This window comes from Bufo gargarizans, chromosome 4 (assembly GCF_014858855.1).
Source record: "Bufo gargarizans isolate SCDJY-AF-19 chromosome 4, ASM1485885v1, whole genome shotgun sequence".
Classification (NCBI taxonomy): domain Eukaryota; kingdom Metazoa; phylum Chordata; class Amphibia; order Anura; family Bufonidae; genus Bufo; species Bufo gargarizans.
The window spans coordinates 478439286-478457190 of NC_058083.1; the positions used below are offsets into that span (position 1 = coordinate 478439286).

The window sequence follows — 17905 nt, forward strand, 5'->3', positions numbered from 1 at the left end:
GTTAAATGAAAGTGCAGAACCCCTTTAAGCTAGTTGCGCCACATTTTGTTGCACCGCAATTTGTGACTTTGCCCCACTCACGCGCGGTCTAAATAAGTGGGCATGGCATGGGCGGGCAAGGGTTCGGGCTGGCAGGTCCATCTCATTTACCATTTTATACACCTGTTTAAGACATAAAAAAAGGTCTAAATGTAAGACAGCTCGGAAGCTGTCTTATATTTAGAACTGGCGCTGGATGCATCGAAGTTATGAAGAGGCCGGCACCTCTACTTCGGCAAAAGCACCGCCAGCTATAGGGCTTTATTAACTGTTCAAATTGACAAAAGGCGGGGCAATACAAGTAGGCAGGGCCTGCAATACCGTAGTGCAGCCCAAAAAATGTCCCAGCAGAACCAAATAACACAGGGCAGCACAAAATACTGCCTCAACAGATCCAAGTAGCACAGTGCAGCACAAAATACTGCCCCAGCAGGGCCAAATACCCCAGTGCTGCACAAAATACTGCCTCACCAGAACCAAATACCCCAATGCCGCACAAAATACTACTGCTGCAGTATCCAACTGTATCACAGTCCTGAGTAATGACGGTGATAGAGTTGAATTCAGGAGGGCACCTGTGGCCACCGGCCAGAAACATAAGTACCTGATGCTCCTAGCATTAGTAGGGCTTAGTCGGTCCACTAGGCATCTGCCCACCAGGAAATTTCCCTGTAGGGTCTATGGCCAGTCCACCCCTGCACCCATGGCAGCCTATTCTATAAAGTGACCTGAAAGTGCACATTAGGCTTCCCTTAGTTGTCCTACTAGTAACAACTCCATGACATGCACATTGACGTATGGAAGTTGTGATTACATAGTGCGGATATATTTGTGGTGGAGTTTGTGTCTCTGAGGAGCGGCGCTACGCACTGCGCTGTAGTGAGGAAGGAGAGGCAAGCAGAGTTATTTTTGCAAATGATCTCTTACCACTGAATCTCACAGAAGCTAAACTGACGGAGCTGGAATGTTTGATGTGAGGCTCAGGCAAAGAATCTGATGAGAGAGATATGGAGGCAACTGGGAATAGACAGAAAGCCTTTAGTGAGCAAAGCAGATGTCTTTCAGGGGACCTTGCTTTAATGTTATGGACATCAGAAGCATTTGAAGGGGGCACATTACTTTCACACAATGAATGTATTATTGCTATTATAAACCCGAAATAAGGAGCTGAGCACAGGAGTGAACGCTTCGTTTTAGTGATAAACCTCTTTTCATGTTTTTGACTCTCGGTCATGTCAATCATTTCTGCTGCCTGGACACCTATATAATAACTAATTACACGAGGGTCAACCTCTCCCACTTCACTCTTTATCCAGTTGTACAAATATCTAAAAGGTGCGGTGATAACATGCTGTAAAATGCAGAAGTTCTAAGCGCTTTAAATATTCATAATTACCGTGCACCCTACTGATTTCGGAATAATATCTTGCCTGATAAGACTAACACGAAACGTTAAATCTCAGAAAAGGACGCAACGCACAAAGAATTGAAGAAAAAAAAAATCAATTGTCGCATTTTCTCGGGGGATGTTCTATATTTTTTTTTTTCTGAAGGTAATCTCATTCTCTCACCAGCTGCAATTTTAGATGACCCAATGGAATGCAGTAGGGGAGAACGACTTTCAATCACACTAGCCAAGGACAGAATAAACCGGACCCCAGAGAGGCAAGGAAAATCCAAACTGGAGGTGGACATCTTCGAGCTTCTGAGAGACAGCGAGTACGAGACGGCAGAAACAAGTAGGAAATGTCTTCTACTGAAAATATGGTGCAAATATGCTACATAGTACATTGTAACTTACTAGAGATGATGATTATATATGGAGGGTAGAGTCCCGCAGCAGAATTTGGAACGGTTCAGTCTTTATCATGTATTTTAGCAGGAGACATGTTCAGAACTTAAAGGCATATTCCGGTTGCGAAAAGTTACAAGCATAATGTAAAAAACAATGTCACATAATGGTAATGCTCATTATGTCAGTGTTCTGTGTAAGGGAGGATTCACATTGGCGTTATGGAATTCCGTTATAGGTTTTGTTAAAACAGAGTTGCAAAGGAATATAACAGAATTTTAGGATGGAATGCAAAATGGAAACTTTTAAAGGGGTTGTCCAGGTTCAGAGCTGAACCTGGACATCCCTCCATTTTCACCCCGGCAGCCCCCCTGACTTTAGCTTCAGAGCAGTTCATGCTCCGATGCTCTCCTTTGCCCTGCGCTAAATCGCGCAGGGCAAAGGCATTTTTCTGAGTTCCGGTGACGTACCGGGGCTCTCTATGGGGCTGACAGGAACCCCGGTGACGTCACCGGCACTGATGGGCGGGATTTGGCTCTGCCCTAGCCAGTAAAACGGCTAGGGCAGAGCTAAAGCCCGCCCCTCAGAGCCGGTGACGTCACCGAACACACTGCTGGGCGGAAGTTACCGCCCGGCAGTGTGTTATTGTAAACACAAGAGCCTGTGCCCTGCGCGATCTAGCGCAGGGCACTGGAGCGCATCGGAGCATGAGATGCTCCGATGCTAGGCTCAGGAGGGCTGCCGGGGTGAAAATAAGGGTATGTCCGGGTTCAGCTCTGAACCCGGACAACCCCTTTAAGAGGTATTCCAATTTGCTCCGTCCTCAAACATGTCTATGGGGACACATAATGGTTCAGTTTAGTTCCGTTATGCATGACGAAAAAATTGTCCTGTTGACAGGACATGCCTCTAAAAGGCTTCCGGTTTTGTATTCCGTCCTAAAACTATAAATCTGTTATAATGGAACCTATAACGGAATTACATAAAGCCAAGGCGAACCCACCCTAAATCTGCAGATTGAAAAAACAATTATTTTTTTCCTCGAAACAGGACTGTGTCTGGTATTGCAGGTCAGTTGCATTCAGGACGTTTTCCGAGAGTTTAAAGGGGTTGTCCACCCCTTTTTCTGTGATGGCCTATCCTCAGGATAGATCATCAATATATGACTGGTGGTGGTCTGACCCCCCCCCCCCCCCCCAATCAGCTGTTGTGAAATAGGCACTGGAACTACACAGCTCCATCTATTGTGCCTTGGACAGAGTTGGTGACTACAGCGCTACTTCAGCGGTGCTCTATTAGCCACTTCTATCCACTGCACAATGGATAGAGCTGTGTAGTTCCATCAATACCGTATCTTCTCCCAGCATCAGAGATACTGCAGAACCGCAGAGTGTCGGACCCCAGCCAATCACATAGGTATGGTCTATCCTGAGGATAGGCCATTGCTTGAAAAGGAGTGGACGACCCCTGTAAGAATTTAAAGGGAACCTGTCATGTGGATATTTAATTATAAATACCTGTCATGTGGATATAACTAATTATATACAATCATTAACTACTAAAAGTGCCTTAGATGTATTCACTTACTGGTGTGACAGATGGTTACCTCATAATATACACACAAAGATGCCGCATACCGCATGCTAATGAGCTGATTTGAGTCCAGCGTGATGTCATTGAGTCCAGCGTATATTTAATTCAGAGCTATAGCCACTCCCCTGCCCACCTGCTGCTGATTCATATGGAAAAAAACTGTCATTCAGCAGCAGGTGGGCGGGGAGAGTCAGGAGCTCATGAATATTCAGGACTCATCATTATGAGCAGGATCTTTTCAATACAAGATGTTGGCAGATTGACTGGGTCAATTAAAGAAAGTGACCCAGCATTTTGCTAAGAGAATCAGTCACTTATTTATGTTGCCCTTAGTTAGGACACCATAAAACTGGTGACAGGTTCCCTTTAACCACACCAGAACCGCCGTACGCAGGATTGCGTCCTGGCGGCGGCCCTGTTGTTTCGAGTGGACGCGCCAGCGCATCCTCTCGCGAGAGGCGAGATTTCCTGTGAACGCGCGCACACAGGCACGCGCGTTCACAGGATCGGAAGGTAAGCGAGTGGATCTACAGCCTGCCAGAGGCGATCGTTCGCTGGCAGGCTGTAGATGCGATTTTTTTAACCCCTAACAGGTATATTAGACGCTGTTTTGATAACAGCGTCTAATATACCTGCTAACTGGTCCTCTGGTGGTCCCTTTTGCTTGGATCGACCAACAGAGGACACAGGCAGCTCTGTAATAAGTAGCACCAAGCACCACACTACACTACACCCCCCCCCCTGGTTACTTATTAACCCCTTATTAACCCCTGATCACCCCATATAGACTCCCTGATCACCCCCCTGTCATTGATCAACCCCCTGTCATTGATCACCCCCCTGTAAGGCTCCATTCAGACGTCCGTATGTGTTTTACGGATCCACGCATCCATGGATCGGATCCGCAAAACACATACGGACGTCTGAATGGAGCCTTACAGGGGGGTGATCAGGGAGTCTATATGGGATGATCACCCCCCTGTAAGGCTCCATTCAGACGTCCGTATGTGTTTTACGGATCCACGCATCCATGGATCGAATCCGCAAAACACATACGGATGTCTGAATGGAGCCTTACAGGGGGGTGATCAATGACAGGGGGGTGATCACCCCATATACACTCCCTGATCACCTCCTGTTATTGATCACCCCCCTGTAAGGCTCCATTCAGACGTCCGTATGTGTTTTGCGGATACGATCCATGGATGCGTGGATCCGTAAAACACATACGGACATCTGAATGGAGCCTTACAGGGGGGTGATCAATGACAGGGGGTGATCAGGGAGACTATATGGGGATCCGCAAAACACGGACAGAGCGGATCCGCAAAACACATACGGACGTCTGAATGGAGCCTTACAGGGGGGTGATCAATGACATGGTAGTGATCAATGACAGGGTGGTGATCACCCCATATAGACTCCTTGATCACCCCCCTGTCATTGATCACCCCCCTGTAAGGCTCCATTCAGCCATTTTTTTGGCACAAGTTAGCGGAAATAGATTTTTTCTTTTTTTTTCTTACAAAGTCTCATATTCCACTAACTTGTGTCAAAAAATAAAATCTCACATGAACTCACCATACCCCTCACGGAATCCAAATGCGTAAAATTTTTTAGACATTTATATTCCAGACTACTTCTCACGCTTTAGGGCCCCTAAAATGCCAGGGCAGTGTAAATACCCCACATGTGACTCCATTTCGGAAATAAGACACCCCAAGGTATTCCGTGAGGGGCATATTGAGTACATGAAAGGTTGAAATTTTTGTCCCAAGTTAGCGGAAAGGGAGACTTTGTGAGAAAAAAATAATAATAATAATTTCCGCTAACTTGTGGCAAATTTTTTTTTTTTCTATGAACTTGCCATGCCCCTCATTGAATACCTTGGGGTGTCTTCTTTCCAAAATGGGGTCACATGTGGGGTATTTATACTGCCCTGGCATTTTAGGGGCCCTAAAGCATGAGAAGAAGTCTGGGATCCAAATGTCTAAAAATGCCCTCCTGAAAGGAATTTGGGCCCTTTTGCGCATCTAGGCTGCAAAAAAGTGTCACACATGTGGTATCGCCGTACTCAGGAGAAGTAGGGCAATGTGTTTTGGGGTGTCATTTTACATATACCCATGCTGAGTGAGATAAATATCTTGGTCAAATGCCAACTTTGTATAAAAAAATGGGAAAAGTTGTCTTTTGCCGAGATATTTCTCTCACCCAGCATGGGTATATGTAAAAAGACACCCCAAAACACATTGCCCTACTTCTTCTGAGTACGGCGATACCAGATGTGTGACACTTTTTTGCAGCCTAGGTGGGCAAATCGGCCCACATTCCAAAGAGCACCTTTAGGATTTCACAGGGCATTTTTTACAGATTTTGATTTCAAACTACTTCTCACGCATTTGGGCCCCTAAAATGGCAGGGCAGTATAACTACCCCACAAGTGACCCCATTTTGGAAAGAAGACACCCCAAGGTATTCCGTGAGGGGCATGGCGAGTTCCTAGAATTTTATTTTTTTTGTCACAAGTTAGCAGAAAATGATGATTTATTTATTTATTTATTTTTTTCTTACAAAATCTCATATTCCACTAACTTGTGACAAAAAATAAAAACTTCCATGAACTCACTATGCCCATCACGAAATACCTTGGGGTGTCTTCTTTCCAAAATAGGGTCACTTGTGGCGTAGTTAGGCTGGTTTCACACGGGCGTGACGGATTTGATCCGGATGCGTTCAGGGTGCGTTCAGTGTGCGATTTTGGCACTAAAACAAGTCAGTTTTGTCTGCGATTGCGTTTAGTTGTTCAGTTTTTTCCGCGCGGGTGCAATGCGTTTTGATGCGTTTTTCACGCGCGTGATAAAAAACTGAATGTTTACAAACAACGTCTCTTAGCAACCATCAGTGAAAAACACATCGCACCCGCACTTGCTTGCGGATGCAATGTGTTTTTCACGCAGCCCCATTCACTTCTATGGGGCCTGTCCTGCGTTACAAACGCAGAATATAGAACATGCTGCGATTTCAAAGCATTGCAGAAGTGATGCGTGAAAAAAAAACGCTCATGTACACAGCCCCATTGAAATGAATGGTGCCGGATTCAGTGTGGGTGCTATGCGTTCACGTCACGCATGGCACCCGCGCGGAAATCACGCTCGTGTGAAAGGGACCTTATACTGCCCTGGCAATTTAGGGGCACAAATGCGTGCAAAGAAGTTTGAAATCAAAATCTGTAAAAAATGGCCATTGAAATCCGAAAGGTGCTCTTTGGAATGTGGGCCCCTTTGCCCACCTAGGCTGCAAAAAAGTGTCACACATCTGGTATCGCCTGTACTCAGGAGAAGTTGGAGAATGTGTTTTGGGGTGTCATTTTACATATACTCTTACTGGGTGAGATAAATATCTCGGCAAAAGACAACTTTTCCCATTTTTTTATACAAAGTTGGCATTTGACCGAGATATTTATCTCAACGGTGAAAGTAGTGTAGTGCAGAATTGCAAAAAGTGGTCTGGTCATTAAGGGTGTTTAAGCTAGGGGAGCTGAAGTGGTTAAGCAAAGAGCAGGAAACACTAGAATACAAAAAAAGCACTATTATTCATCAATTAAATACCATGCGCCGCCAGTGCTGCTGCTCCCGTTGTTCCTCTCTAGTCTTTATTTTCTAGAAGCCCTATATCCATATGACAGCTGCAGCCAGTCACTGGCCTCAGTGGTGACACTAGTGTGGTGAGCAGGACCTGGAGGGGGGTGGTGATGTGGCAGAGTTGTTAAGTTGGAAATGCACCTTTCATGGCGGTCAGATCTGTTCGAATCTCAGTGCATTGCCACATCAAGATAAAATGAAGGCTCTGCACATTACTGCTCCCTGGGATGAGGTGGTGGAAATTTAGAAATGTGCAGCCCCCTGATCTTAATAGCGTGTCCCAGATAGGTTGAGGATGGGAAGTGAACACCGGAGCAGGGGTCCAAGTTGCACTTACAGTCATCAGTAAATCATTGGTCTATGACAGTGGTAACTTCCCTGTTCCAAGACCTAGTTAGGGGTGGCTGCGTGCTATGCTCAGCTTCCTGAGTGCTCCGCTTACTGTATGCTCTGGTTCCAGTATACTCTCAAACATCAGAAGCCATTAGTTTCTGGCTATATGTGGTGGCAATGTTTTTTCTCTAATTTTCCTATTTCCTACATCCAGGAGGGGTCTTAATTAGCCCTCAATCATGGGACTCAAGGGGACGAGAAAGGTCTGCAGAAGCTTCCGCTACCTTCTCGTCCTGACAAGCCCTTAAACGCAGATTGACAGGACAGATCCATTCCACAACAAAACCAACCTAAACAACACAGCATAGTAAACAGACAACATATAAGGCAATTCATGTACAGTTTAAGTGCCATTACTTCCCTAAAGGGGTATTCCCATCACATACAATGGGGGCATATCGCTAGGATATGCCCCCATTGTCTGATACGTGCGGGTCCCACCTCTGGGACCAGCACCTACAATGAGAATGGAGCGGGGAGAGCTGTGGCTGGAGGACCCTGGGGTCCGTCCACCACCAAGCGCTGCTCCCATAGAAGTGAATAAGAGCACACTGCGCAACGTGCGGCCCATGCTCCCATTAATTTCTATGGGGCAGATGGAAATAGCCGAGCCAGCTCTCGACTATTTTCGGCGGCCCTATAGAAATGAATGGAGGGCGGCTGCGCATGCACAGTGCGCCCTCCGTTCATTTCCCCACTCAGGTGCGGGTGCAACCTCTGGGACCCACACCTACAATGAGAACTATCAGACAATGGGGGCATATCCTAGCGATATGCCCCCATTGTCTGAGATGGCAAAACCCCTTCAAAACAGTTAAAGAGGCCTACATATATTGATGTCCATTCCTCAGAACAGGTCATGAATATCAGATCAGTGGGGGTATCACACCTGGCATCCCCAATCCCCAGAAGCCAGAAACTATACAGTATACAGAGCTGGAAAAAGATGGCTCCATACACTGTGTAGTGGCTATTCCGGGGTATTGCTGCTTAACTCCCATTCAAGTGAGTAGTAGCTGAGCTACAGTAGGCTGGCACTGGAAATTGCACAGTGTACAGAGCCTTCTGCTTCCACTCCGTACACTGTACAGCTCCCACCCAGCGCCATGGCTACCCAAAAGAGCTGATCGGTGGGGATGCCAAGTGTTGGACCTCCACTGGTTTGATATGCAGGACCTATCCTGAGGATAGATCATCAATATTTGTGTCTCATGCAACCCCTTTAAGGCAATCACATGGCATCTTGAGTTCCATATAAAAGTGCTGGTTAATTGTGTATGCTACCGACTGGGGACCACACTAGAATGTATGGCACAGAATGGGGTGCAAAATGATGGTAAGCACTGGTAGGAGCCTGGCCTTAATGGAGATAGTATTAGTAATTTACAGGAGAGGTGAATGCGAATGAATGGCAGTCTGAGTATGATAATGTGGGAGATACTCAGTGTATTACTGCTCAGAGGCGAGTAAGGGTTCAGGAAGTAGGAGTGATGTAAGAGTCCAGGTGTGTGTGACACCTATGAAAGCAGAGGAACTGAGCGAAGAACTACACAGAGCCAAGGAACTGGAACTGAACTTCATTAAAGAACTCTTAGAAGGCACAGACTAAGGATTATTCCTTGAGTTAGAGACCGGCGGGAAGGGAGGGAAGCGGGTGGGTTTGGGGGGATAAAAGAGGGATAGAGGGTTTTTTGAGGGATTGTATCTTTTGATTGTTGTGTTTTTCACAACTGTTATGCTTTCTTTTTCTTTTGTTTTCTTTGTTTTTAAAAAAACATGCTTAATAAAAAATTACCTGATCAAAAAAAAAAAAAAGAAAGAAAGTATGGCACAAGTCCGTTGAGGCCATTGACTGGCTGTAGCAGTCACGTGAATGTACAGCACATCATTGCTGCAGGAAAATATACAAATACTGTTTGGGACCACAGGAGCCTATTTTAATTTTTAAACATTTCCTGCTCTTACGTTCTTACGGCATCATTTACTAAGCTGAAATTAGGCGTATTTCAGGCGCAGATGGCGGTGCAATGGTTAGTTGTGCCGCTATCTGAAACTTTGCCCTGATCAAACCAGTTCTAAAACTGGGTGGGGAAAGAGATGGGCCTGTTTCAGGTGTAGAAAAAGGTCTAAATGTATGACAGCAAGGAAGCTGTCTTACATTTAGAACTGACGCTGGATGCGATGCGATGCTGGATGAGGCCTGGGCGGATCCACCACCAGCTTAGGGCTTTATTAAGATGGGTGTCTAAAACGCTGGTCTTAATAAATGTGCCTCTTAATTTCTTGGATAATCCCATTAGGCTCCTAACCAGTGATGGCCAGTTCGCAGTGTTCGCCAGCGAACACATGCGATCTGCCATCTTAACTGACAAGTCCGGCGAGGCACAGGTAAGTCCTTACCCATGCCTGTGCGCGAGCCAGTCTGAAATCAAATGCGGTCTCCGGGAGCAGGCAGTTCCAAGAACAGCCTCCGGGGGCCCTTCTCGGAACGGCCTGCTCCCGGAGATCGCATTTCATTTTAGACCGGCTCGCGGCACAGGTAAGGACTTACCAGTGCCTCGCCGGATTTGTCAGTTAAGATGGCAGTCCGCATGTGTTCGCTGGCGAACACTGCGAACTGGCCATCTCTACTCCTAACTCAATGTAACTATATAACTTGTCTTATGTGTCTCTGCATAGAATATACTATAAACATAGATAAACAGTAGTGCTTTCTGTATTTCTGCATAAATTTGACCTAAAACGACCTCTGATTTTCACACAAGTCCTAAAAGTAGATAAAGATAACCAAAATTCAAAAATAACAAAAAGTCTAAAATAGTAAACTTGTGGGGTCATTTTTCAAACTGTTGCAAAGTAGAATTGGCTTAGTTGCCCATAGCAACCTATCACATTCCACCTTTAATTTTCCAAAGGAGCTGTCAAAAATGAAAGGTGGAATCTGATTGGTTGCTATGGCAACTAAGCCAGTTCTACTTTACACCAGTTTGATGAATGACCCCATTGGTCATGGGATGAAAATGAGGTGTGAGTTGGCAACCTGTTTTATTTAAAGAACTGGGATTTATAAAAGTCTGATCTTCACAAGACATGTTTTGAAAGTGTATGGTGGCACTAACAAAGGATATTTCTGAGGACATCAGAAGAAGAGTTGTTGATGCTCATCAGACTAGTAAAGGTTACAAAACCATCTGTAAAGAGTTTGGATTCCAGCAATCAGACAGATTGTGTACAAATGGAGGAAAATCAAGATTTTGTTTTATTATTATTATTATTATTACCCTCCCAAGGAGTGGCTGACCAACAAAGATCATGCCAAGAGCAAGGCATGTAAAGGTCACAAAGGAAGCCATGGAGAAAGCTACTGCTCTCCAAAAAGAACATTGCTTCCCATCTGCAGTTTGCTAAAGATCACCTGGACAAGCCAGAAGGCTATTGAAGCAATGTTTTGTGGAGGGAGAAGACTAAAATGTAACTTTTTGGTTTAAATGAGACTCATTATGTTTGGACAAAGGAAAACAATGCATTCCAGCATAAAAACCTCATTCCATCTGTGAAGCACAGTGGTGGTAGTATTAGGTTTTGGGCCGGTTTTGCTGCATCTGGGGAAGAACAGCTTGCCATCATTGATGAAACAATGAATTCTGAATTCTACCAGTGAATTCTAAAGAAAAATGTCAGGATATCTGTCTGTGAGCTGAATCTCAAGAGAACGTGGGTCATGCAGCAAGACAACGACTCTAAGCACACAAGTTGATCTACCAAAGAATGGTTAAGAAGAATAAAGTGAAAGTTTTGGAATGGCCAAGTCATAGTTTTGACCGTTCTGAATCCAATAGAAATGTTAGTAAAAGGACTTGAATCAAGCAGTTCATGGGAGCACACCCACCAACGTGCTTTGTATGGAGTAATGGGCTAAAATTCCTCCAAGCCGATGTGCAGAACTAATCAACATTTAATGGAAACATTTAGTTGCAGTTATTGCTGTACAAGTGGATCACATACTGAAAGCAAAGGTTCCCATACTTTTTCCGCTCACAGACATGTAATATTGGATCATTCTCCTCAATAAATAAATGGCCAAGTCTAATATTTTTTACTCATTTGTTTGAATTGGTCATCTCTGTCTACTTTTAGGACTTGTATGAAAATCTGAGGTAGTTTACGGTCAAATTAATGTGCAGAAATGTAGAATTTTGAAGGATTTCAAAACTTTCAAGCACCACCACAACTATATATATATTACAACTTTGTTACATTAATTGTGCATCTAAACCTTAAAAAATAGGACACCTTCCCTGCTGATTCATTTCAGATAATCCACAGAACTTGTGAAATATGCTAATTTATGTATGTGATCAATCTGTCTGTGTTTTGCTGTATTTTTCGCTTGGGTTAAATCATGATCCCTTCCATAAAATGAAGAAGAGAACAAAAAAAAAACCTGGTAATTTGTAAATAACTGAGAATTTTATCTCCTTGTTACAGTGTGCCAAATCCTTCCCAAAGGAGTTTTGGGGGTCCTAGGCCCATCGTTCAGCCCGTCATCCAGCTCCATCATCAGCAACATCTGTGGAGAGAAGGAGGTTAGCCCGCTCTAGTCATCAGTCTGCCGCATGCTATGCTATTCTATCCTGGCGTGACACATTTGTCATTTCTTTTCTTTACTCCATGTTATGTTAGATGTTTTCCTCTGATTTGTTTGACAATTATGTCTGTAAAGTGGAACTAAATACTTAGCAATGACTGCTTACCCCAATACAGCACATGACAGGCTTCCGTTCTCAGACTTGAAAGCAGCAGAAACCATATTAGTGATTTTCTTTTATATGAGTGCCAAGAAATATAAAAGAAATATAACCACAGACTAGATTATAATTTAAGTGAGAAGCAGAAAACTGCTGTGATGTATCTCATGGCTAATTTTATTGCTTATATTTCAAAGTTGTGAGTGAGGCACGGACCTTGATAGAAAGTGGACAACATGAATGTTTACTTAAATCCAAAACTGAATTGACCATTTATTAGGCTAGGTTCACTCTAGTGTTAAAATCTTCCAGCAGGCTGTTTTCGACAGAGGAACGGCCTGGCAGAGATCATCATATCTGGCATAGCTGCATTCTGCCTGTCCATTGACTATAATGGGACCTGGCAGGGCTCTGGTCTGTTTCCCTCATTCGGTCGGACAAGAATCTATGCAAGCTCCGGTTTCTGTTTGGCCAAATCCCGGCACTAGTGCTGGAAACAGGCCAAATCTCTGCCTGGTCCCATTATAGTCATGAGGACGCATTTTAGTACTAGTATTAGTTAGATCATGTTAGAATGACACATCCAGGGCCTCCAGGTGACGTCTCCTCCGATGTAGAGCTTCTCTGTCATCATCTTCTCCATTTGTTCCGTACAACTTCTTTCCGACGCCTCGTCTCTGCAGAGTGTGACGCACAGACATCTTAGCTTCCTCACATTTCTATCATCATCCCCCAACCTGGAATCCCCACAGTGTTATCCTGCTGCTCACTGTGCCCCCCAATATCCCCAAATACTATCCTGAAAAAGAATGAGTGCCCCCATAGTAATACTGCTCGTCATAATTCCCTTTAAATTATGATTGTTATATACCAACATACAGTCCTATGTAAATAACATGACCCCCTCCCCAGCCACCTACAACACACAGTTCCATTTAAATAACATCACTCCCTCCCACAGCTGCCATCAACATACAGTCCCATGTAAATAACATTACTGCCTCCAACATACAGTTCCATGTAAATAACATAATCTTCTCCCACAGCCGCCTTCAACATACAGTCCCATGTAAATAACATCACTTCCTCCCACAGCCGCCTCCAACATACAGTCCCATGTAAATAACATAATCCCCTTCCACAGCTGCCTTCAACATACAGTCCCATGTAAATAACATCACTCCCTCCCCCAGCCCCCTCCAACATACAGTCCCATGTAATTAACATGACACCCTCCCCAGCCACCTCCAACACACAGTTCCATGTAAATAACATCACTGCCTTCAACCCTAACATACAGTCCCAGTTAAATAACCACAGCTCCCAGCATTGCTCTACCTCTGCTTTCATTCACCTCTCCTCATGTAGCAGACCTCACCACAGCTTCTTCCCCCAGCACTTCTCCTCTTCACTGCCGTCCTCTCCTGCACTGGTCACATGATGGTGACATTATCGCAGGTCCTTCTCAACCACTGCCTGTTTTACTGGTCACATGACCTGTGATATCACCACAGGTACTACAGCTCTTCCTGTGCATCATATTCAATTGTATTGCCATCCTGAGGACAGCAATACAGTTGTATCTAGCTGGCACGCAGGACATTCGGGGACTGGGACAAAACATCAGGGGCCCAAGCCCCGAATGTTTTAACCTAGCAATGCTCCTGATAGGAGGGAAGGGGGGTAACAGGGAATCAGGGTTGAGAACTAGGGAATAAAGATGGACACCTCCTAGTGAAAACCCTAACCAAAATCCTGACTGACTGCCAGTATGAACAGACCCCAAAGGTAGGTGAGTTCATACGCAGGAATACATAGAGTCCTATCCAGCCCTATAGGACCGTGGTACTAATTGCAGGGACGAGACTACCTGTCCCTCTTCAAGGAAGGATGAACAGGAGTTTCCTTCAGGCCTAGTACAAACAATAGGCAAATGCAACACACAGAACCCAAACAAAATACAAAAGGGAATGGAAAGACTTAACTTCAAAGGGGCTATGGAAGCACCAGGAACTCTGCCGAGATCCACACACCAGCAATCCACAACTAAACTGAAGCTATAAACCGCACAGCATTGTGGGAAAAACAACTATAAATAAGGAAGGTTAAATGACCACATTAGCAACACCTTGAGGCAAGGGGTGGGGCCATTACCAGAAACAACACAGATGCCTATTGATCCACAGGGAAAACCTGCCAGATCAAACCACGTGTTGCCAGTCTCATAGATCTCCTGCCGCTCACTGTCGCCAGGAGGTCAGTATGTCTCGGTACGTTCGTGACAAATCATTGAACACCCGTGCCATGCCATCAGCAACTGAGAATATGAGTAGCTGTAGTAACTTTCCAGTTTACATGGCTTCTAAGGCTGGGTTCACATCACCGTTTCAGATCCTGTAATTCACGGTAAGCTTCCGTTATGCACATTTTGCATCCGTTTTAGCCATTTCCGTCTGAAATCCGTCCATGTATGCAGGAAAACAGCAGTGAAATGGTGATGTGAACCCAGCCTTAGGCCTCATGCACACGACAGTTGTTTTTCTCGGCCTCCGTTCCGTTTTTTTTGCGGATAGGATGGGGACCCATTCATTTCAATGGGTCAGCAAAAAAATGCTGATAGTTCATCCGTTTGTGTTCCGCGTCCGTTGTCCTTGTTTCCCTTCAGCAAAAAATATATTGCATGTCCTACTTTTTTCACATTTGTGAACAAGGATAGGCATTTATTACAAGGGATCTGTGGAAAAAAACGGATCCTCCAAAAAAAACGGATGCGGACGCAAAAAACAACTGTCGTGTGCATGAGGCCTTATTCGTGAAATGTTCAAAAGTAGCTATAATGATGTCCTCGGCCCCAATGATACAGATCCCCCACCTACCTTGTGTCATTTACCTCTGAATCAGTCATATATTTCAAGCAGCTTTAATCAAGAATTCTTATGTCTGAGGTCTGGCAATCGATTTATGGGGCTATATTTAAGTTTTCTGGTAAAAATGGTATGTCAAAATCATTTTATTGAACACATGCAGAATAAAGGATGAAGAGATAGATTTGTGCAGTTGCCTATTTATAGATTAATAATCTCACGGAGATGACGGCTGCCAAGAAAAGGTTCACTCAGCCCTTGTCAGATCAAACCATCAGAGGATCCTGCTCCGACATACTCTTCTTACATTTACTTGAGGAGAAAGAAATGTACAATTTAGGAATTACTTTTGTAGAAATCTAGTTCTACAAAAAATACATTTCTCCTACTATCGCTGCAATATAATCTGTGCAAGAGCGTGGCGTGCTGCATTTCATAAATGCCTGTTTCTAGAAGAAGGAAAGACAAGAACAAAAGGAGAGCAAGAGGGTCCACATGTGGTGGATACGGCACTGATTTGCTGCTACTACTGCATAGTACTGTATATAGGGGCTGGTGCAGATTTTGTTGCAGGTTTTGCCACAGATTTGTCCCAGATCTTATTATTTGCATAAAATAAATTCAAATTTGCAATTAAAATCCCTACAAATAATCCCTACAAATAATCCCTACAAACAAAGGTCATTTTCCACACAAAATAAAATTTGTGGAAAACACCACAACTCCGGGATTCAGATTTCAAGATTCTAACAAACTCAGGGTACTTTCACACTAGCGGCAGGGGACTCCGGCAGGCTTTTTCGTCGGGGGAACAGCCTATCGGATCTGTCCTGCTGCTAGTTCACGTGTTCCCCCGGACTGCCGCTCCGTCCCCATTGACTATAAAGGGGGTGGGGGCGGAGTTCCGGCGGCAGCACGAGACCGCACGCCGAGAGGCAGCCGGATTAAAAGTACTGCATGCAGTACATTAAGTCCAGCAACCTCTCGGCGTGCGTTGCCGTGCTGCTGCCGGAACTCCGCCCCCACCCCCTTTATAGTCAATGGGGATGGGCCGGCAGTCCGGGGGAACACGTGAACTAGCGGCAGGACTGAACCGACAGGCTGTTCACCCGCTAGAACAGCCTGCCGGAGTCCCCTGCCGCTAGTGTGAAACTAGCCTTAAATTTCTAGTGATTCATTTTGGGTGAAAAACAGAAAGAGAAATACTTCTCAGAGTGAGATGCAAGCCAGTTCTCCTTCCAAAGGACAAGAATACTGCATGTCCCAGTATTAAGCCTAGTTCACACGAACGTATGGCTTTTATAGTTTTTTTGCGGTCCGTTTTTCACGGATCCGTTGTTCCGTTTCTGAGTTCCGTTGTGTTTCCTTTCCGTTTTTCCGTATGCCATGTACAGTATACAGTAATTACATAGAAAAAATTGGGCTGGCATAACATTTTCAATAGATGATTCAGAAAAAACGGAACGGATACGGAAGACATACGGATGTATTTCCGTATGCGTTCCTTTTTTTTGCGGACCCATTAACTTGAATGGAGCCACGGAACGTGATTTGCGGCCAAATATAGGACATGTTCTATCTTTCAACGGAACGGAAAAACAGAAACGGAATGCATAACGAGTATATTCCGTTTTTTTTTGCGGAACCATTGAAATGAATGGTTCCGTATACGGACCATATACGGAACACAAAAAAACGTCCCGTACACTCGCAAAAAAAAAACAACTTTTGTGTGAACTAGGCCTTACTATGCATTATAGCGACTGAAAAAAATACAAGCAAATTTTCTCTTAAACACTCAGTACTCGTGCACTTCCCCGCCCACACCACGTTCACTTGTTTAGATTTGGCGTGAGCGGGGAAAAGTCACAGATTGTGGTGCAAAGGACCTTTGCCCTACAATCTGCGCCAGAAATATGCCTAATATGGTTGCATTTCTGGTTAGTATATGACTCGCACATAAGAACCCCACAAGTTTCTGCACCATATCCGAACAAAAATCCACAATTTCTAATTGCAGATTTTGGCGCCGATTTGATGCGGTTTCGCCGCAGATCTCACCCTTCATTGGAAAAGGGTGAAATCCACAGTTAAAACCACAAACGTAATTGCTGCAGATTTGGAAATCCACACGGCACGGCAACAATCTGCAAAGTGTGCATCAGATTTGTATAATCTCATCCACTTTGCTGGCACCGTAATACGCTAGGTTACTTTTCATAGGAAACACAAAAAAACTGGCCAGAGACACCTGATGTATGTGCATCCACAATTAGCCGCATGTGGCAAGCTGCACCATCTGGCCATACCTTTATTGTTCATGTTCTAAAACCTTACTTAGTTCTTAGTGGTTAGTGACTCCACCGTATACTGGAAAATACTAAGATACAATATAAATTCATTTCCACTCCTTTGGTTGCTCTACGAGAACTTTATAACCTCAAGTCTCTAATGTCTAGAAAGTTTTTCTTCCTTTCCTTCAGCTTCTCACATCTTTTAGTAACTAGCCCATTTCCATGCCTTTAGAGCTAACTCTTTCTTCTTATTTTTCCATCAGGTCCCTCACATAAAAGTATCACCTGAGGAATTTTTAAGGTTTCAGTTTCAGAGATTCACCACTTTGAACCTTCATCCGAGCAACACAGACGTCAGCGCAGCCATTGCGGCTCTGCTTAATTTCTTCAACAGCACCACTGCCTGTCTTATCTGTGCCAAGGCGGAGTGTAAGTACTTGGCGCCATAATCAATTACGCATGGTTCTCGATTTAGTTGTCCTCATGTAACCCTGAAAAAACAGATTTATTTAGGTTAACTTCACAGCTTTACCGGATACTT

General features: G+C 44.5%; 1 protein-coding gene across 1 annotated transcript in view; it reads left to right on the top strand.

Annotated features, from left to right (window-relative positions):
- The window catches only part of GRIK4 (glutamate ionotropic receptor kainate type subunit 4), a 300728-nt gene that overhangs the window by 185965 nt on the left and 96858 nt on the right, over positions 1 to 17905 (top strand). Inside the window, exons 3-5 of the mRNA XM_044289508.1 lie at positions 1614 to 1778; positions 11947 to 12044; positions 17628 to 17793. Coding sequence (XP_044145443.1) covers positions 1614 to 1778; positions 11947 to 12044; positions 17628 to 17793 — 429 coding nt within the window. The remainder of the gene's footprint in view (positions 1 to 1613; positions 1779 to 11946; positions 12045 to 17627; positions 17794 to 17905) is intronic.